This window comes from Grus americana, chromosome 5 (genome assembly GCF_028858705.1).
Source record: "Grus americana isolate bGruAme1 chromosome 5, bGruAme1.mat, whole genome shotgun sequence".
NCBI lineage: Eukaryota > Metazoa > Chordata > Aves > Gruiformes > Gruidae > Grus > Grus americana.
The window spans coordinates 45,727,865-45,749,316 of NC_072856.1; the positions used below are offsets into that span (position 1 = coordinate 45,727,865).

The 21,452-nt window shown below is 41.1% G+C and overlaps 1 protein-coding gene across 1 annotated transcript in view; it reads left to right on the forward strand.

The window, feature by feature from the left end:
- Positions 1–595: 595 nt before the first annotated feature.
- The window catches only part of ESRRB (estrogen related receptor beta), a 134,631-nt gene continuing 113,774 nt past the window's right edge, over positions 596–21,452 (forward strand). Inside the window, exon 1 of the mRNA XM_054827012.1 lies at positions 596–723. Within this exon, the coding sequence (XP_054682987.1) occupies positions 722–723 (2 nt within the window). The 5' untranslated portion in view covers positions 596–721. The remainder of the gene's footprint in view (positions 724–21,452) is intronic.

Sequence of the window (21,452 nt, forward strand, 5' to 3'; positions counted from 1 at the left end):
TCGATAGGGGAGGTACCAGCAATGTCCTCAGTTTTGTTTTCAGGAACAGCCTCATCAAATAGTGTTTGTGGGCAGAGACCCTAAGTAGACTGCCGAGCTGTTAAACTGCTAACCTACCCGGTAGCCCTAGTTTATTCTGCAGCAGAAATACAAGCACAAGAACTCAGCTCTGAACTCCTCTCTCATTCTATCAGAATCCCCAACTTGTTTTTAAAATGGCATTTATTTTTCTTAAATTGCAAAAGAGTTGGATGCAGTCTGCCATTTGTGCTTTCCCTCTCCTTTGTGCATTGAATTTTGTTCACTCGCTTTACATGCCTCAAGTTGCTGTAATGCTGCTGGGAAAGTAATTGCCTTGCACTTTCTCTTTCTGATGCCCACGGGTGACTGTGGGGGACTCCTCCCTGGGCACAGTGCAGAGTTAAAAGCCCAGCTTTTGCTGCTTTGCTTAAGACCTGATTATTTCTTCCTTTTTTTCCTTTTCTTTTCTTTTTTTTTTTTTTTTTTTTGTCAGCTGCCTGTTATATCAATCACAGAGCTGGGATCTATTTATAGGTTGGGACTCGGAGTACTGTGTCCTAGTCACAAAGAGAGGCAGAGACGCAGAGGGGACTGTCGGCTGGTGCAGGCGGAACCAAAAGATATTTAATCAGCAATTAGAAACACCTGAGGGCAAGGGAAATTCTACTCCAGCCTGGAGCTTCGTCTCTCAGCCCACAGCATGTAAGTAGCAAACTTCTACCTTTTATTGCATTTATGAGGTTGGTTTTTGTTTTGGGGTTTTTTTTGATCCAAATGTTGCTCTGCACCAATCCTTTTATCTGGGCTAAAAATTATGGCAGCATCTCAATATGGTTAAAGGTAATAATTTTTTTTTCTATTTTCACACTGTCAAAGGAAGGTCAGTGTGACCCACAAGGAGAGGAGTTGGTTCAGAACTTTGTAGAAATCAGGCAGTTTCACTATTTGAGAGTGGCTTTTTCCTCTGGAAATAAGTAAATGAAAGTTTGAGTGGAACAGTTTTGTTTTGAGAATAGAAACAGTCAGGTTTGCTGGCATTCCAAAAAGGTCAATGTATAATGTAACTCTGCTTAAGGGCTTACCAAGGACAGGTGCTATTTATCCCATGCTGGTAAAGGCAAACCTGGAAACTTCAGCAGTCCTGTCTTAAAAGAACCAAGCGACACTCTTTCCTCTATTAAAAAAAACAGTATTTTCCCCCCCAGCTTCATATCAAACCTTATCTTAGCAAGGAGATGTAATGAAATTTTGCTTTTACTGAATGCATTTATCATTGACCAGTTGATGTTTCTTTAATTTTATAAGTCCCAAAGCAACTGAAGTCTCTTCAATGACAAAAGAGGGGTGCGAGTCTTTGCAAAGTCGGTGCAGTGGCAATCAAAGAAGGAACTTACTCTCTCATTGCCAATGAGCTGTTTGCTTTAAAGCAGCTAAAATGCAAAATGTTTAAACAATTATATGTTTTTGGAGTATTTCTGTTAAGAGGAATATGAAGAGAGGGAAGAAAATAATTAGTCAGAAATTGTTTTTTATTGATAGCTTTTAGCATAATGTTTTTGTTAAAACACAAAGAGGTTTTTCTTGTTTCATATGCTTGCCTCAGGTTTGGGTTACATCTTTTACAAAATTTAATTTTTATAATTATTTTTAAGTATAGAAAAATTTCCTTGATTTCTTGTATTTATAATATCTACTCCCCCAAAATGTCAGTATTGCAATCTTTAATTTTGGTATGTTAAGTTTTTTAGTATAAATTTCTCATGAAATGTATGTTCTAAAAACTTTTTTCCTCTACAATTTACCATGTTTGAAAGTAACAACAAATAAAATGAAGCTAAACTTAAAATAATTTGGAGAAACAAATGTCTAATAAAATAGAATAATAAACCCAGGGCTGTCTCGCAGTTATAATATCAAGTCCTAAGAAATACATGATAGCTGAATTGCTTGGACTGACTGTAGAAAGGTGACAAATAAGCTTGTTCTTTAGTTCTTTATTTGCATTTCTTTGTACATTTTGTAATACTCAAAGTTATTAACTTCTAGGAACACAAAATACTGACTACAAATTAATTCTTTCTAAGTTTTTAACCATTGATATAAATACTCCATCTTTCAGCTAGAATTCTAGCTATAAGGAAGGCTTTTAGGACAATATGGATAAACACGGTGAATTTACATACACAAATAATGCCCAAAATGATCATTACAATAAACTGCTTGCTCTGAAGCTCCCCTCCCCCCAAATAAAACAAAACTGTCAGCCTGACCATTCTTATCATAGGAAGCTTCATTTTGATTATTAAGGCTTTTTGCTTTACTTAATTTAAATACATTCATTTTAAAGTCCCTTTTCTGTTTGTTTTGGCATGATATTAAATTTATTGCCTCTCTGTGACAATGCAACGTTATTGTGTAATAAAGGGAAAGCAGATTTTTCTGAAAGGCATTAAAGAAATAAAATTGCTGACTCTTAACAAGGAATCTATCATATAGCTGGTCTGAGGTCCCCCTAAAAATTGAAAACCAAGAGACATCTTATCACTTGAAAAATAAAAATTGAGTCTTTTTCTTCCCTATGCAAACAGAAATATCAGCATGACTATGGTGGGAATTACTGCAAAAACTCATTTACTATACATTTTTGCAGAAATCCAAGAATTCCCAGAGAAGTCCTCCAAATACAAAGCTAGAAAAGATTTACTCTTAAGAATTAGTTTGGACTATTTAATAGTTGTGTCTGCGTAATTGCTGGATTTTATCCTTCTCTTTCAACCACACGTGAGTCTTTTCCCCTGTTAAACCTGCTATATCTTTTTGTTACTGCATTTGGAAAAAATAACCAAGCATCTACTGTCCTGTAGCATGTCAATCAGTGGTTTATGGGATCACTTTTATTTGGAAGGAGGGAGTTATCTGTGGTTAGAGGGAAGACTTTGATGCGTTATGTGGAAAGAAGTCTTTGTTATTTAGTTTCTGCTTCACTAATATTTTGTGGACTAAGCACCTATCACCCTCCAAACTGACTTATTCTGCATAGTGTAGCTTGTCACAGGGCTGTTGCAGGATATTTTTTTTATTCCTTAAAAAACAAACAACAAACATCTTTTGTTTCATGCTAGTTTATTTGTTTCTTTGACTGCAAAGTAATGATTGACATGCAGATTGTTGTCTTCATGCCCCTCCTTTCATTTCTGAGTATGACATCTCTTGGGAATTATAAATAAAACCTGTGCCAAATCTGCTGCACAGGTGTCTGGAGTACAGCATGCTCAGGTGTTTCGCTGTAAATCCCTGAGAATATGGAGTAAACACCAGCAGGAAAAAAATACTCTTCTTGAAACAATTCTGCGTTTTTAGGGGCCTTCTGAATAAAACCCCCAAAGCCAGCAGCCAGTTATTAAAGATTGTGTAGTTATCTCTCTGTCTTGCTCTCTCTTACCTCTTTTATCGCTTCACCTGTACATCTGTCCATCTATTTCTCATCTCTCTATTTTTACATTTCATTATGCTATGCTTGCTCTCCCTCTCTCTTCTTTTCCTTTCCTGAAGACACATTTCTATCTGGCACAGAAAATAAACTCAGATTGCGGGTAGTTATGTTAATCTAATTCAATCCTCTGTGGGTTAGGAGTGAAATTCTAATAGTGGAGCTGTTGAGGGCTTTTTTGTTAATGGCTTGGGGATTACATTGAGTTAAAGGCTCATTTCCTAATCAAACAGAGAGGGAGAGAGTGACTCCGAATATTTATGAGTCTCCCAGCGCGCGTTAAACATTGAACTCCAAAAGCAGGATTTCAGTGCTGCAGAAAGAGTTAAAACCCCTCAGGGCTGCTGTGGAGAGGGGGGGAAAAAAAAAAAAAGGAAACCAGTTAAGCCATCAGCATTTTCAACTGCTGTATAACTTCAGTTTGGTGAGAGAAAATAATCATCTCACAGAGCTAAAATGGAAACTGTAGCGAGATATTTAAAACAAAGTCAAGTGATGCTTCAAAAAGGCTCTTCTTTAGTGAAGCAGGATACATGCAGTGCATGCAGCAGCCTAATAGAAACTCCAAATAAATACTCTTCTAAATGAGGAGGACTGGAGGGTGGTCTGCCTTTTTATTATTAGTGCCTGGAAGACCTGATTTAATTTTTTAATGCATTTTATTTTTGGTTCTACTTAACTCTTGGGTAACCTTTTTTAAAAGAAGGAAAAAAGAAAAAGAGAAAGAAGTATGGATGGGTCAATATCTAAATTGTTCTGCTTCTGTTCTGTAGACTGGTATTTTTGAAGCATTTTTTCTGTCCTTCAGTTTACCAGGAGTCTTGTGTCAAATAGTCTAGTTGGAGAACTGGATTTGCTGTCACAGGAATGATTGACCAAACTAATGCCTGACTGCTTTTGTGATGAGTTCATCATACATGGTTGGGTAGACCCTGCTGTTGCTGAAAAAGAGCAGGCCTGCCTACCTGCAGCAAGCAGAGGACCTCTGTGTTGCTAAGGCTTGGTGTGTTGTGAACTAGACAGCAGTAGGCTTTTTTTGCCCCGAGCTTGGACTTAGAAAAACGGCCTGCAGTAGGTGAACTGCACAAAATCAAGATTGTTCCATGATCCTCCCTCTCTTCTGTAAAGAGGTCCTGAAGAGGAATGGGGATAGAAACCTGCTGTCTTCTGACACATGGCCAAGTCATATCTCTGTGTTCCTCAGTTTCCCTGCCTGTAAAATGATACATGGCTGCCATCAAAAGTATTCCAAGATCCACAGAGAACAATCTTACATAAATCCCAAATGGCTGGCTCACCCATGGCAAAAACTGGAAATCACTGACACAGGTGCATAGCTTGAAAACAAGAGGGGTTTTACTGGCAGCAGGCGTTACATCTTTTTTTTTTTTTTTTTTTTTTAAATATACATTTGGTACAAGCCACCAAAAAGATTTTCTGATTTTGGTAAGACAAGTGAATAGAAGGCTAATATTCAATGGCGTTGTCCTACACACTAGGTCTGAATTTGGTCTTGGTGACTCTTGTTGAGATGAAGCTCTAGGTTTATTACTCAAAAGTGGTGAACTTGGACTACAAAAGTAAGTTACCGTTTGGTTACGGAGCCATGTGTTTTGGTGGTCATCCTGTATACACCAAACGTAGTGGTTTTGCTGACATGTCTATCTTGGTGCAGCACCTTGAGGTAAGAATTGGCACCTTGCCCTAGTTTAAAAATTATTTAAAAATGCAACCTAATGTGAATGCCTGAGGCCCCTTTCTCTTTGTGCTCTGTGCCTGGGCCTGCTGAGGAGAGCACCATCAGCTAGACTGTATTTTACTAAATGCATTTGAAATACATAATAATCGTGTTCTGTCCCTCTAATAACTGGCACCCACAGCAGATCACTTTGAGACAAGAGCTTTCTGTGGCGGAGCTGAGCACTGTATAACACTTTTTCCTGCCGTCCTCTCCTTCCCATCCCAGTTTCCTTTCTGTTTGCCTCAGCCTTTTCCTCTCCTGCACTATTATGCTATGGCCATGGCCTAGCAGTTTATACTTAGAATTCCCCTGCTCACCTTTTAGGCAAAATACTCTTCTTCTCCTCTCTTAGGCCTTTCTGGTGCTATACTGAATCCTTTGAAATGACCTGCTGCTGTTTACCCTGAAGGTGACTGCATTTCAGTGCAGCTTTGCCTGGCTATATATACAGTTTATGAAGAACTGGGGGAACTAAAAACTGATTTTCAGCTTTTCCACAAGTTACACAGAAAGCTACTGTGTTCTTGTCCTCCATGCATGCCACAAGTACTTAAAAAATTATAGTAACGTAGGAATTTCAGGGAAGGAACTACTGCGACTCTAAACTTTTAAAGCACACAGTTTAGTTGACATGCTGACTTGAAAGTAATGACAGTTTTAAAGTCTCAGGACTCTTGAAAGTCTCTATAAAAAGGGCTGTGTCTTTAGGGGAAATTACCTTTTCTAATGGGATAAAACTTGCAACTAAATCTTGTTATTTGGATACTGGAAAGCATACACCCAGCATGTATGAGGGGGAAGCATAAGTGACTATTTTTATTCATTAAGGAGTTGCTGCCCTTTCCTTTCCCTCAACCATGTGAGATGTGAATGATCCTGCTCACAAGAGTTTCACACTGCTCCCAGAATGGATTCTCTTTCTCTTTGTAATTGTGTTTGCTGGATCAGCAGGAAATGTACTCCAGAAGTTCTTGTTTCCCCAGCCTCCCGTGATCACGTCTTTATAGTAGACCTGAGCAAATGGCCAGTAGCCCTATACTAAAACATAGACATTTCATCGACATCCCTGTAAAGCTCACAGGACCTAGAGGGTGACTTTCTGGGTGAGAAGAGAAGGTACGTCTGCCACCAGGTCTGCCAGACAGCTTTCTTTTTGTTTGCTTTGTTCTTCATCCTCAGGCCTTGCTCTTCCCACAGGTCTCCTGGGCTCTTTAAAATTGCAGTTACTCTTATTGGCAGCTCTTTCTACTATTTCCCTTTAAATAAGTTCTTCCCTGTTGCATCATGTCCCCATGGCCCAGTACAGAGGATTTAAACCTTTCTCTGTTGGTGATGTGAACTCGTGTAGATTGGTGAAGAGCTCATGTGAATATGATTTTCTCGGTCATACTTTTTGGACCCACAATCTGTAGCATTGAGTGTGGCAGCACTGAAGTTATAACCATTAGCCAATGCTGTCTTTGTGTGGAGGAAGACAGCAAGGATTTTGTGAGTGAAACATAGGCTAGGAAGGGATTCCTTGCATCAGCCTCCTCTCTAATGCTTCACCCCAAAGTCTCTAGGAGCATTTCCCAAGCCCCACTGCCTTTTAGGTGGAAATTTGTGTGTACAGCTTAAATGTATTCATGGCCAATCTTTATACCAAGCTGTTTGTTTCATTGTTGTTTTTTAGTTCTAGCCCTGACACAGACTCCCCTGTTCAGTGAAGGGACTCTCCCTAGGCTGATGTGATGTATTTTGCCCATCTCAAATGGGGTTCATGCTTGCCTGTTCTCCGTGATCTATGGAGAATTGCATGAACACAGCAAAATGCTTTGTGTTACTGCAGGCTCTGAGAACAGTTCTGTTTTGCCTCTGGTAGCCCCTATTCCCTTTTTTACATGGCAAATAATCACATGATTTTTCCTGAGCTTTCTCTCCATCCCTCTGCTCTTTTTTTTTTTTTTTTTTTTTTTTTGCTATATAGGATTAAACTTCAGGTTCGTGTGTCTCTAAATGGGTTCTACTCCTGTGACTCCCTCTAATGACTGTCCATGCCATCTCCTGCCTATGCAGCCCCCTTCTGGGAGTGTCTGCTCATGCTCTGGGAGTGCCTTATACTCCCGGCACAGAGTAGTAGTGGGGGATAGAGAGCTATGGTTTCTTTGGGACCCTCTATCTTGTAAAAGAAATCAGATGCAAGGATGCCTCCATGTGCTCAAAGGGCAGTATATAGGCATGTTATTGCTGTGCTGAAGTAATGGGCCATACCTCTCTGCAATAATACCATGTTCACCTGGCTACATTACTTCCAGCTCTGTAGTCTCTCCTGGCACATGGGCTTGTGGAATGTGTGTTTAAGGAGGACAGAATTAATGGGGCTGCTGCTATGTTTGTGAAGGGTTAAATGATGGGGGATGAAAGCCACAGTTTCTCCTGGGGAATAAGGACTAGCCAGAAGAATTGATTGTCTTGCCTTATTGATCCTTCAGGAAACAGCACTGAAGTGATAATGCTGTTCCTGCCACTTTGAGGTACTTTGTACCAGCAACATCCTCTGTTTACCTAGGATAGTGCAAAGGAAGAGCTGCTCTGTTGCTAACCCATTGAAGAAAAACCCTGTGCTAGACGTGTTGAGTTTACCACTTGTCTGTCTGCTCCCAGGGAGAGGTGCGTGTGCAGAGAGGTAGCTCAGCAAGTGTTGTTATTTTATAGTGCTTAATGGAGACTGGCTGTAAATGGTAGTGCTTGAGTTACTAAACTGAGTCTTTGTTGGCAATGTCTTGGTCTGTAGCGTTCTGTGACATCTCAAGCTATCATGTCACAGCGTAACCATCCCTCCCATTCTTTTCCCTCCCTTCCGCTTTCTGGCCAGTTGGCAATCACCCCACCCTGCTCCCAGTTGGTCTTGCTTGTAAGTTGAAACAGAGTGATTGAGTGCTTTTGATCCTGTGAGCCCAATGCTTAACTTTAAGCCACCTGTGTGGGCTGATGGGGAAACATCCCACCAGCCTTGCACTGAACCTCCAAGCCTGCCTTGAGAAGTCAGGCATTTCTTTCTGGCCTCAGGGTGGCAGAGGGAGAAACACCCACCTGCTACTGGAGCTGCTGAAGGAGCAGTGCTTTTTGTTTGCTCAGCTACGCCACCCCTATAGACACATGAAACGTCCAAGGAACACAGCATGCAGAATGTCAGCCCTAAGTATCTGTTGGGTACTTCTGCAACCATGGGTGGGGGGCATGTGTTCCTGCCTGTCTCTGGGCTCTCAGTTGTCCTTCTAGCACAGCTGGGGAAGCCCTCACACTGGGTTTGGCTCATACAGTTAGCTGGACCATTGCTGATAACTACAAGATTTGGACTCTCCCTGTAGAAATAAAAGAGCAGCTTGCTCATCATGCTCCCCGTCTCCTTTTCTCTCTGTTTTGTATTTGTCTGTGCTTTGCACCCTTTCTCTTTCTGGATGTGTTGTGTTTTGAGGAATCTCAGGCAGGCCCCTGCAGCTTTCCAGAGCCAGGTCAGAAGGCCAGGTAAGCTTGGGACCATTTGGAGGGTATTGCAAAATCTTGCACAAAGCCAGAAGGACCAAAAAACTATTGTGAAATGCTTCTTTATTAAGTCAGGCCAGCTTATATATAGAGATACGCAAATAACTTAGAGCCATTTGATTACCCTATATATCATTTATATACTTCATCCTCTTTGATGTTGCCAACAACTTTATTGCTATACTTGATGTTTGACTTCACATCTCTACAATGTAAAAGTAAATGATGAGAAAAATTGCAGTTTTGTTTTAAAAGAAGAAAAGTGTCTAGACCACAAGGTTTCGGGGAACAACTGAAAAGCAATGCCAATGATCTTTTTTTCTTTAAAAAAAAAAAAAAAAAAAGAGGGGGGGAGGGGTGACAAGAATAACCACCAATGTATTGTATAGAATATAATTATGTTTATTTTGGGACTTGATTAGTAGTTGAACATTTGAGGCTCACAATACTGGTTTTAATATAGTATGCAACATTGTGTATTATGTAATGTAAAATTATTATCTACTACTTAATAAATCTCATGCTGTGACTGTTCCACTTCTTTTTAACTAGCTCTTGGACTATGGCTATGAGTTGTACTGGCAGCTTTGCCTGTTGTTTCTATTTTGCCCTCGTTTGTAGCATGACACATTCTCTACTGCTAGGGCTGCTGCATTTAGCCATGAGACAGCTTCTGTCTGAAAGAGCTTCCAATCTGATTCAAGACAAGAGACTACCGAGGGTAGAGTCAGTCATGAAGTCTGTGGCTAGAGGAAAGATGAAGGTAACAGAGATAGGAATTTGTGGTAATGTATTGCTGTGAGTGTGGCTTGTTTGGAGTACGGGTGGCTTTACTTGCTTTGCACTGAACTAAAAGATAACAAAAAAATAACATAAGCCTTTATTTTCCTGTGTAAAACCTGCCTAGTTCCTTGCTTTGCAAAATTAGCACCTCCACTTTTTTAGCTAAGAGAGCTCTGCTACATGTTCTTGGTTTCTTTATATTTGCATGTGTGTTCCGCTCTTTTTTCAATGCTGTGGTCATCCTTTTCTCTTTTAAAAAAGTGCTTTAAATAAACCAAAGGAAGTTTTTTTTCACATAACACAAAATTAAACTGTGAGCTTTATTGGCCTCTGCATCATTCAGTGGCAAAGTTATGGATAGATTCAAAAAGATATCAAGGAATTTATGGAACATGTGGACTCATCAGTGGCAAGTACATTTACGGTCTAGAGGGAACTGCCTAAGCGGCAGGCTGCCAAGATACTGATTGTGAGGTCTGCAAAGGTGCAGCAAGGTGAAAAGTAGGGAAAACGTTCTCCTTTCCTATCGTCTTTCCCTGGGCACGTGTTAGTGGTTGATAACAGAGACAGAATATGGGACTAGATGACTTGTTAACTTGACCTGGCATAGCTGTCCTCACAGCTTCTCTTGCAACTGGAACTGGTGGTGTCACTCTTTGCAGATAGCCAAATTACTTCTTTATACAATATTCTATTTCAGACATGCAGCACCTGTATTTTGGGGTACCTGATCTTGCTTACCCTGAATGTTTTTCACCTGTTATAGGCAATGTTTCTAAAGCTGTGAAAGTCCCTAGCATAGATAAGCTATGCCACTGTGAAAGTAGCAACGAAGACAAGAATGCAGCCAGGGAGTGAGGCTGAGCTAAGCAGGAATGATGCTTCCTGAGTTTATCCTTTCTGATTGGTACTGTGTTCCTTCCTGTTGATGGGGTGGCTCTTGCAGTGGAATTTGCAGGGCAGAAGCAGGCCCAAAGGGAAAGAGGCAATGCTTTCAGGTATTTATGTTTAAGACCACATTATGCAGCAGCTGTGAGTTTGTTTCAATGTATAACATCCTCTGCTCTGCCGAAGTTTTAGTCACCTGATGGGTTTTGGTTTGGTGGTGTGTTGAGTCAGAGGAGCATTGCATTGCTGTATCACCAGTTGGTGAAGGTTTCTTGAAGTAAATGGGCACTGCATTGTAACCTTTGTCATGCTGATACTTGTTCCTTGTAACTTGACAGTGGCTTCTGGTTTCATCTTTCCCATCTGTGAGTGAGGGGAGTGATATGCCTGCAGTACCTTCCTTCTGCAGTGGAGCATCTGGGAACACCCTCCCACATATTATCTGACATTTGGACAAGAACAAGCTATTTTGCTTTTAAGATGAGAGTCCAGTGTAAGAAAGAGGAAGAACCACAAATATTTTGTGCACTCAGTGGTTTTATATGGAGCAGCTTGCTTTTTGTACGACACCTACCCTGTGAGCCCAGACTGCTGAAAAAATGCCCTGTTATCTGTTGAAAACTGTAGCTTGGTGTTTTGGCATTTTTTCCGCCAGGATTTCATGGGCCTACCCTAATGCAGCCATCTATAAACTTGTAGTTGTAAACCTGTGTAAACTTGGAAGCTGTCTCATGTAGTTTTGTTCCTTAATGTATGTCTTCAGTAAAACAGGAGTGCCTTGGGGCTTCTGAGTAAATTTACTTTCGTGGCCCAGAATTCACCTCTGTAGGGAGAGAACAGGTCTGCAATACCTTTTGGGAGCTGGAAGAGGCCAGGCAACAGTGCTTCCTATCTTGCTTCAAATGTAGACTGTAGTCTTTTTCATGTTTCTTCAGTACTTTGCATTGGTAGGTACTGACCCACGTGGGAATCAAAACCAAAATCTCTTACACCAAAGTCCTGATAAGCACTCAGACCTGAAAAACTCATGACAGGCCTGGAGTATTGGGGAACCATGCTAGTTTTAGCTCTCCATCCCAGCCAGAAATATTCCCAATTTTCCTTTTTTGTTCTGAGCCTATCAATAATGTAGGGCAATTATGTGACTATGAAGACTGATTTGATATTGTACAAACATCTTTTTGTACCATTTGCTGTTTAAAAGCAGAGCTAAGCAAGAATTTATGCTGTTGGTTTCCCATTCATCTAGGAACTGCCGCAACTTTGGTAAAGGCACGTTTCTGCGGAGAGAGGACTCGAGCTGCTAATTTGACTGTAGGGGTTTATTTCTGGAATGCAGCAGTGTTTCACCAACGGAGCAGCTGTCCTGGAAACACTTACCACATGGGGTCATTTTCCTCTCTGTGTGTAATCGACAAAGCCACCCCAGTTAATCTGAATCCTTTTAAGTTTCCTAAACTAGACCACAGGGAGTGCAGAGAGGTCTACAGGACTCTGACCTCCTTCACTTCCTTCTCCTATCATTAGGGAAGAAAAAATACTCCCATGCTTAAATGTCCCTTAAAGGAGAAGCCTATAATCTTTTCTGTGTGTGGAAAACTCTTTCTATCAGTAACATGCTACTGATTTGGGGGGAGGTGTTGGTCCTCCATTTTCTACAGATATTTTGTGACAGTAGCTACACATCTCCTAAGTTTACCAGCTATTCCAGGTTGTGGAATCACAGCAGTCAGAGGTGGGAAAAGTTTCTTGGGTTATTCAATTATTTTTCTTCTGTTCGATTTGCTTTGCTTGCACAGCTTGCTTCCACCCCTGTTCATTTCTGGGGTGACAGTTCCATAGCTCAATTCCTTCTGCTATGAGAGAAATTTTTCTGTTTTTTCAGTTTAAATTATTTCTTAATTTCTTTTCTTTTTTCTCCCTAGTTCTCTCTCATGTTGCCCAGTTCCTCCCTCACTGTTTCCACTCTTCAATACTTTTTGGACGTAAGTCTTGTTTCTAAATCCTCTTTGCCTCCAGTAGGCTCTATGGTGATTGTTCTTTTTTTTTTCTCCCCTGCTACAACCTTGCATCAGTCTCTCAAATTGCTATATGATCTTTATTGTGGTTCTATTGAGGTTTTACGCTTTGATTTTAGTGATTCCTTTCTTTGTCTTAAACCCGTCTTCTAGGCCAGGGTGCAAGGCCAGTCATAGGTAGCAGTTCTTTGTGGGTAGGAGGACATGATCTCTCAAGCTTGGAGAAGGCCTTTTCTGAGAGGCTACTGCCTGGCAAGTCCTGCACCTGTGATCTGGGCCAGCCTTGCGGCAGCCCTCATGGGTGCATTGCTGAAGCTCTGCAATGGAAGTCTGCATCTGCCAGGATTTAAGGACTGCTTCTTTAGTCAGGTATTTGAAACTGAGAACAAAAATTACTCTGATGACTGCTGTCTTCTCTTTCCCCAGGCTGTGCTAGTAGCTTTCCAGATGAGTAAGTATTACTGAGGCTTCCTAAAAATTAACAATGTTGTCAAGGATTTTTGCCCATACAATCAGTTGTTTCAGAAAGTGATTTTTAAAAAAAGACACTTCACTGAATTCAGCTAGAATATTTAAGAGTTTAATTTCAGAGTAAAGAAAACTCTAGAAAACATTCAGTGGATATACAGTTTCTTTTTTCTTTTTGTAAGTTCTTTGCCTTTCCGCATGCATTATAGGGTGAACATAATTAGTCCTGGGTCACACTTATGGAAAAGTAGAATTTGGAAGGATGAAAAGGTTGGTGTGATCCCTTTAGAGAAAAGGCAATATAGATTTTCCTTACTGAGAGCCAAGGGACAGTAAGTTGTAGTAGGAAAGTGTGCCTTCCTAACGTTTTAGAAGCTGAGGTTTGAGAGATGTTGCAGAAAGGGCAGGTGATCAGTTTTTAACATCAGCTTGGTATGACACAAACCGGGGGGGTGGGGGGGCGGGTGTTGGAGAACAGCAGTGTGTGGCTTTAAGAAGCCTTCAATAGGCAATAAAGTAGTAAATTGACATGTAATGGAGAAGAATAGAAAAATATTTTCCCTAATACTATAATGGAGTCTCTTCTGATGGAACATGGCTATGTTCACTTGATATTAAATGATGGATTTGTTTTATCTGTTAAAACTAGAACAGTGTTTGGTTAGCCAGAGCACGTGAGAAACTGGAAGAACAAGGATTTTCCTCTCCTGTTTATGAGCGTGCGTTACAGCAGAGTTCACAGCCTGACCTCAGGCTTCCAGTGCATCCATATTGAAAATGCATGCTGTAGTAGTGAAGACAAATCTGGATAATGAGGCAAACGTATTGGGGTTGGCTGATTGACAAACAGCTCTCTTCACTCATTTTGTAACCATGATGTGCTGGATTTATGGTATTTGTTCTCATTGGCAACTTACTCTATGAAGCTTGAATAAAAATTTCAGAACAATAAAGGAGATCTTTAAAAAAAAAAAAAAATCTAATTCTCCTCACCTCCACCAACCCCAAAGATTACTGAATTTAAGACATGGGCAGATTTAACTGACTGCTTTTCCTTTTGCTTATGATTCATGCACTGCACAGCTCTAGCCTTTAAACATTCTTTATATATGCTTTATACATTCCAGTAGATGAGGCATATGTCCTCTGGCAAAAATGGGTAGTTTTTCATAGCAAGGTTACTATAATGTAAAAGAAATTACCTTATAAAAACCATGTATGATTCCTCTTAATTGAAGCTTATTGGGAACAAACAAGTATTAGATAGTGGATACAGCACAAACACTTCTTAGTGAATAGTTTCAGCAGACCAAAGCAGATGCTGTCTTTGCACACATTTGTCTTGCTTCCTACAAGTCTGAAAGAACCACAAGGAATCTAAGCAGATTTTAAGGCAGACTCATACTGCTCCCATGCTGTAGGCCTAACTGCATAGCAGAGGCCATTAAAAATCCACCTAGTAACTCCTGCATTTATCCGGGCAGCTTTTCAACATCTTCTAGAGAGATGTACAACTTTGATTTAAAGATATTGTGATAGATTATCCTGCATGCCTCTTGGCAAGTTGTCCCAATGGCCAGTTCCTGCTGTTTAAAAATGTCTTTATTGCTAAGTGAAATTTGTCTAGTTTTGGATACCGGGAATAGTCTTGTCTTACATTCTTTTAAAGCTAGATTAAAGAACTTTCCACTGTTAAATTTCTCCCCACTTACAATTAGATCAGGTCACCTCTTAGCCTACTCTTGGAATTAAATTTATTATGCTTCTCAGATCTTTCACTGGATAGACTTTGTTTTAAGCAGGTATTAGTTTGACAACACCATGCTTTTTAATTCAGTAATTTATGTCTTTCAATCTCATTCTGTCTCAACCATGTCATCATTTACCTATACAAAAGGGGAAGTTTAAAAAAAAAAAAACACCACCCCAGATACGAGTGCTTCTAAGAAACCATTTGACATTGCTAATGGTTTCACGACTGCTGTAATGTGGGGGTCATATGTCATGTACAGGTATTTGTGAACACCTGGATTTCTAGTAATCCTGGTTGTGGTCAGTTTGAATTAAACCAGCCTTTTGGCATTTTTAACCCAGTTTGGCTCCTCAGTCTGAACTGTACAAACACATGTGTTAACACAGGTGAGGAGGCAGGACAAAGGTGGCTCGGGTGGGAAGGATGGTGGGATGTCCTCTTTCAGCAACATAGGTGGATTAAAAAGATTCCGCAGCCTATGTAAACAGACTTCATTTTTCTACAATCCAGTTTGTAAAAGCTAAACTCCTAAAAGAAACAAATAAGCAAGAACAATGTAGTTTTATGTTCTCTGAGTATAACACACGTGTGTTATTCGTAGCAAATTAAAGGAAAATCTATGCTTCTGGGGGGAGGGAAGAGATGCGATTCTTTCATTGGTAATTTGAAAATAAATATCTTATACTAAAATTTCCCAGAGAAAGAAACTCAATACGCTCTAAAAGTCTTTGGGCGTTCTATGTGGCAGGATGTAGTTGTGTTGCCCAGAAGAATTTGGGGAAGAAATCCTGGCTTGGGTGCTGCTACATTCATACTTTCACTGCTTTGCACAGGAATGGATGTTTAAGAACAGAGTTACTTCAAGGAAGTTGTGCTCTGAAAGACAGAGAGTTTCACATGAGACCAGAACTAGTAGCCTGTTGTTAGGGGCATGAGAAGGTCAATCAGATAGGGAATGGGCTTTCTTCTCTTTTGCAGAATTTGAGAACATTTGAATATTTCTTCCAATGTCTCCCCCTGACCTGCCTGCTATAATGCCATGAGAAGGCTACCCCCCTTTGCTAGGATATTTGGGTTAGTCAAAATCAGACTCTGTGAATGAATGTAGTAATGAAGCCCATTTATCAGTCTCAAATGCAGGTGGCCTGTACATTCATAATTCTACCATGAGTTTTATTCCTCTTCTATTAAATTAGAATTTAACTATCAGGAGAGCACTTGTAAGTGCTTTACCAAAGAATTCCAGAACCAGTTGGTAGATATATTGAATTGCTTGTACATTCACTATAGCTGTATCCCTAAAAAGAAAATATTTGGATTATGAAATCAAGGTAACAGGGCTTCATGCATCAGAATTGCAGCTGCTGGAGTGAAATATACCCTTCTTTGTACTTTCTCTGAATTATGTGATTGTTTGTGATGTGGACAGTCTAAGATTTATGGAAATAGCTTCTTGGCCAGTGTAAACTGGTACAGCTGCAGTGAAACCAAATGAGCTCTGCCACTGTACACCACATTACAATTTGACCCTTGGTGTCCTTAGAAAGATGTTTCCTTGCTTTTCAGTGGTCAGGTTTTGTTTGTGCAATAGGTAACTACAGGGTTGTCAGCAACCTAAAACAATTCTAAGTGTGGCTCTAGCAGAGGGTTTTCCTTTCAGGCTGTACCTATGTAAGGGGGAAATATTCCCATCAGGTAAGTGGAACGCAGTGGAGAACTGAATGAGAGAGTGTGGGGGAATGGTGGTGACAGGCAAGTCCGATCTGAGTCTGCACTGTAGCACGACAGACCAAGGGGACGAAGTGGGCAGGCTGCAAATGTTGGCCTTTGTATGAGACTGGAATGTGTTGTATGCAGCCAGGACAGGACACCATGAAGCAATAAGGTACTGTTCTTGCTTGGTACCGTTCTGGTGAGGCTTTCAGCTCTGGGCACTAGCAGCAAAAAATGCAGAAGAAACTTGGAAGGTAGTAAGAGAAGAACAACAAAAATGATGACAGAGCTGGAGGGATTGTTTTTATGAGGGAAGATCAAAAGAACTAAATATGTGGAGCTTGGCTAAGTGATGACTAAGAAGGGAACATGAAAACTACCTACAACTGTTTGAAGGATATAAACACTAGAGGTGAGCAAACAGCGGGGAGAAATAGTCTGTGAATTTGACAGTCATTTTCAGTTCAACTGTTTTTCTACCCTTTAGTGCTTACTTTGTGTTAAGACTTGTGCTTTACAGAAACCATTTTCAGGGAAAAGCGCACTTGTATATTCAAATGCTTCAGTATCTGCAAGGGAATTCTGAAATGTAAATTCAAGCTTAAAATTTGAAATTTGCTTTAGCTTACATAAGTCACCTAGTGTGTAGTACAATGTGCTAATTAACAGTATGCAAATTATCTGCATGGCAAGTCAAATATGTGGTTGAAAACTGTACTTTCAGTTTTAACATGGTATTTGTCTGCTTCCCGGATGGAATTACTTAGTTAACTCAGCAATGCAGGATAGGTTCCAACTGCTTTCTATCAGCTTTGCACAAAAAGGTGAGGCATTTGCTTTTTGTTGACAGGCTGTATTTTATAAATGGTATGATTTGCATGTTGATCTGTTGGCAGAGGTGTTTTTTTCTTTGACAAGAGTTAAAAGTGACTAGAGCCCAAAACAAGAGCGTGGTATGTATATAAGGGCTGTTGGTGTACTTTTATGCAGTTGTCCAGATGTGCTTGTGCACTGCGAGGGAGATCTTTTCTAATTTTTTGGTGCACAATTCATCATCTGAGAAAGGTGAATTTATCTCCTGTGATCCCCCATGGACAGTTAGAGCAATTGAATTAAGAAGAAATTTCAGAATGAGTTGAAGAAAATGTTGTGTTAATGGTGAAATTTTCTCCTCCTGGAGGTCCACTTGTCATTTAAAGCACTGGGGCAAAGCAGTGGAAGCAGTTGCTGGGCAAGCCTCAGGTGAACTAACTAATTTGGTAAGTCATTTTCAACTTTGGTGATTTGTGAATTCAGGCATTAAAATTCTGTGTTAATACTCGTCAACAGGCTTTTCTAAGCATCTTTCCCTGTTAATGCAGGATTGACGTGTGCTGCCCAGCAAATGACAAGAAATATACAGTGAGCTGTGTAGATACACAGCTTTAAGAAAATGCCTCTGGAAACAACTGTGTGTATGTATGCACATATGCGTCAATCCATACTGTATACAGAAACTACAGGCATTGACCTATGCAAACACACACCAAATTATCACTTCCTATAAACAAATTAGCATGCTTTAAAAGGTGAAAAGCTCTATAAAATTGTCTGCCCTGTTGTTTATGGTGTGAGTGGAGGATGCACTACATTACAGAGGAGCTCACATTTCTCTCTTCTTCCCCCCTCTCTAAATGGACGTGTGCTCCGTCCGTTTCACCATTGTTCCTGCCAGCCCGATCCCAGCAGGGGTTCCCTAATTAGCAATCTCTTCATTTCCAATCAAAGCACAAAGCGGCCCCAAAAGCCTCTCTTTATGAGGGAGCTGAGCGGTGGCTGGGGACGTGGAGTGGGATAATTGCCTTCGCCACTGGCAGCAGTAAGCAGCCTGGCTAATTCATTATTGTAATAACTTTGCTTGTCCTTGGGGAGGGGGGGGCTAGGGTGAGGAGGACTGAGCCTGGCAGTGCTAGCTGAGGACAGGGGGAAGGGGGAATCCAGCCAGACTTGAGGTAGAAGATGGGAACAATTGGCAGGAATGGAGAAACTATTCAAGATTTTTCTGTCTGTCCCCCCTAAATAATTTAAGGATGATGTTAATTTGTGGCATGGCAGCCAGTGCTCCCTGAGCAATACTGCTAAGAGCACCACTCTGCTCTGCCATTGTCATGTTCACAGAGAGGGCCGTCTGGAAAGGCATGTACCTTGGCCCCAGGACTGCTGGGGAGCCTGGGGCTTGGTGGATGAGGAAGACTCCGGCATTGCCTCTCAGTCCAAGTAGGCAAAGTTGACACTCAAGCATTGAGACAGGGTTGAATGACTGATCTGCCCATACCCAGCAGTTTGTGGCTTTCAGTGATGCACAAGAAGTCACCGGTCCTTGTGTGGAGATTGCATGTTGTATTTCTTCCACGGAGCCAGGAGTTGGCAAATCCTGTGGCAGAACTTTGTTCTTATCTATTGTCTCTTTAAAATACCTTTAATCACTTACCTGTCTCCATGTGGGCTGCAGCTTTGACTTTTGCTGGAGCTCTGTTGGCTTTCCATAACAATAAGGCTCTGCCCTTGTGAACAGACCGCTAGGCTGAGATGCCAGCAACTGCCGGAGCTGCTAAAGGGAACAGGCAGTGGTGGTGGTTACTTCCTCTTGAAGGGAAATGCCTGTGGTGTGGCACAGTAAGTTTATTAGGATTTTGTTTTTTAAATGGGTACATATTTTAAGTAGGGAAGACCAGTCATATATTTCCAGACCCCCTGGTGGCTCTTTTTTGTTTCCTTGTGCTTATCTCAGATTGGTGTGACAGGGTCTTGGCTACTCTAGCTGACTAATAGGACAGCTCCTTTTCCAAATTCCTTTGAGCTCTTACTGCTGTGTATGTTCATTGAGCCCATCACTCTTGAGACTGTCACCATTCATGTTTCTGCACTGAGATGGCTGGTAATGTAGCTATGCATTTTTCTGTCAAAGTTTTTTCACTGAAAATTATTATTTCTGACATAAACTAAAGAAACAGTCACATCAAAGTGCAAGTGCCAAACATACAAATTTGTGTGTGTGGCAGGAGCAGTTTAACATTAAATTATGCCACTGCATTAGTGAACACTTCATTCTGGAGCTTTTTATGTTGTATTTGTGTAATGGAGAGGCACATGGAGCAAGTCCTCTGCCTGATGGGCGTTTCAATAATATGTAACAGATCCTTTGATTCCCAGAGAGTTTAGCCATCTAAGATGCAAAATGCAGATGTTTTTGGGGTAGTTGAATGTGGCAATGGAGAATGAAGAGGTGTTTGGAGCAGAATTTATAGTTGGTGGTGTTCTGATTCTTGTGACCAGTGCTGTTTTCCCAGCTGCCTTGTGCTGGTTGCTGTCTAGCAGGTTTCTCCACCTCTGTCTTCTCCACCTCTCGACCAGACATTCAACTTCTTAGAGGCTATGCTCCCTGCAGCCAAAGGAATGTCAGCTCAGTGAGTTGACAAGCAAGAACAAACTTCCTCTGCCTGGTACTAATGTGCGTGAGCTGTCCACAGCGGTGATGCTAGAGTCCCAAGAGAAAATACATCTTCTGATTTTTATTTTCCCATGAGCAGTGCTGTAGCCCTGGTTGCGTTGTGCTTCTTGCTGTCTCATGTAAACGCCATACAGGGAGGAAGGTTCAAACAGGCCAATGAGTGCACACAAAGACTATTTGGGGGATTTCAATCACTTGCTGTGTGTGCTATGCCATTTCTATCTTTCTAGATACTTTTTGTTGAATGATCATTGTAGCACTGATGGGGGAATTGCACATTTCTCACAGCTTGACCAGTTAATGACTTGCAGCAGTAACAGCACATGGGGTGGAGGTGAGCTCATGTAGGTAACCTTGTCTGCTAGAAGTGGAAATATCCCAATTTGTAACATTTGTGGGATTCTCCACATGCTATGTCCTACCCTTGATTTGCATTTATCCCTCTTGCCCTTTGAGAGTACTTTAACTGTGTGGAAAGTGTGGTGACCAAGACTTAGAGCCACGCAGTGGCTTGACTCTCTGAATTAATTGTTTACTTTCCTTGTGCTTCCAGCTGCTTAGGAATGAGGATAATCTTGAATCCCTTTCCTGATGGTTTAAAAGGCTATGGATCTTAAAGACCTTTTGGTACATAAATTTGGGACAGGCAGGTCAAAGGGCTGAAAAACATCTGATATACAGCACACTGGCATAACGTTGATGGGATGTCAGGATATGAGCAAGAGTAGATTAATTGGAATAACAAGTTTAGTCTTGATTTCTCTTCACTTTTAGACTGAGACCCTAAATTGTTGCATTGTTAGCAATTGCTTGTGGAGAGGTAAGAAATTGTGGCAATGGGCATGAGAAGGAATATTAATGATCCAATTTCCAGCTGGGTTCCACTCCAAGGCCTCACTGGGTGATGTGCATTTTTAATCATAACAAACCAGAATGAGAAGGAGGTGTTTGCAGCAAAGCAGGCCTGCGTGTGGAGCCACAGAGTGTGACACCATCCCAGACCTCTGCCTGCTGCTCAGAGGAGGCAGTCGCACAAGGCTGCTGTGCTTGAGTGCCACCACAAACTAGGTTGGACTGTGACCATAGTAAAACCTGGATCACTGCTAGAAATGGATCCAGAGAGGGAGTCTAGTAACCACCTTGAATAGCCTAAAGCTCTTGACCAGAAGAAATCACTGAATTCAGCTGGAGCTTTGGATCAAAACTAGCCCTGATCTGAAAAGGGCAGAAATACTATTTCTAGATGCCAGACAGCATTGTGTTGTAGTCATGCTGAATTTCTGGCTAGCTAGTTTTTGCAGTCTTGATGGTTTCTGTGGTAGGGTCTTCTCAGTTGTTTGTGTTTCTGGAAAGTGATTTCTCTGACTTTCAAGGGCATGCAGTCTAGCTGAGTGATGTGCCCAACAGCAAGAGTGCTTTGATCCTTTCAGTCTTAGAGACACAGAATTTGGAAGAACCCTGGAGGTTTTCTTTACCCACTGAGGGGCTTTTCATTCTGAATTTTCAGCCGCAGAGAGCTTTGCTGTACTTCTTTGGGAGCCCATCATCCCATGCTTCAAGCA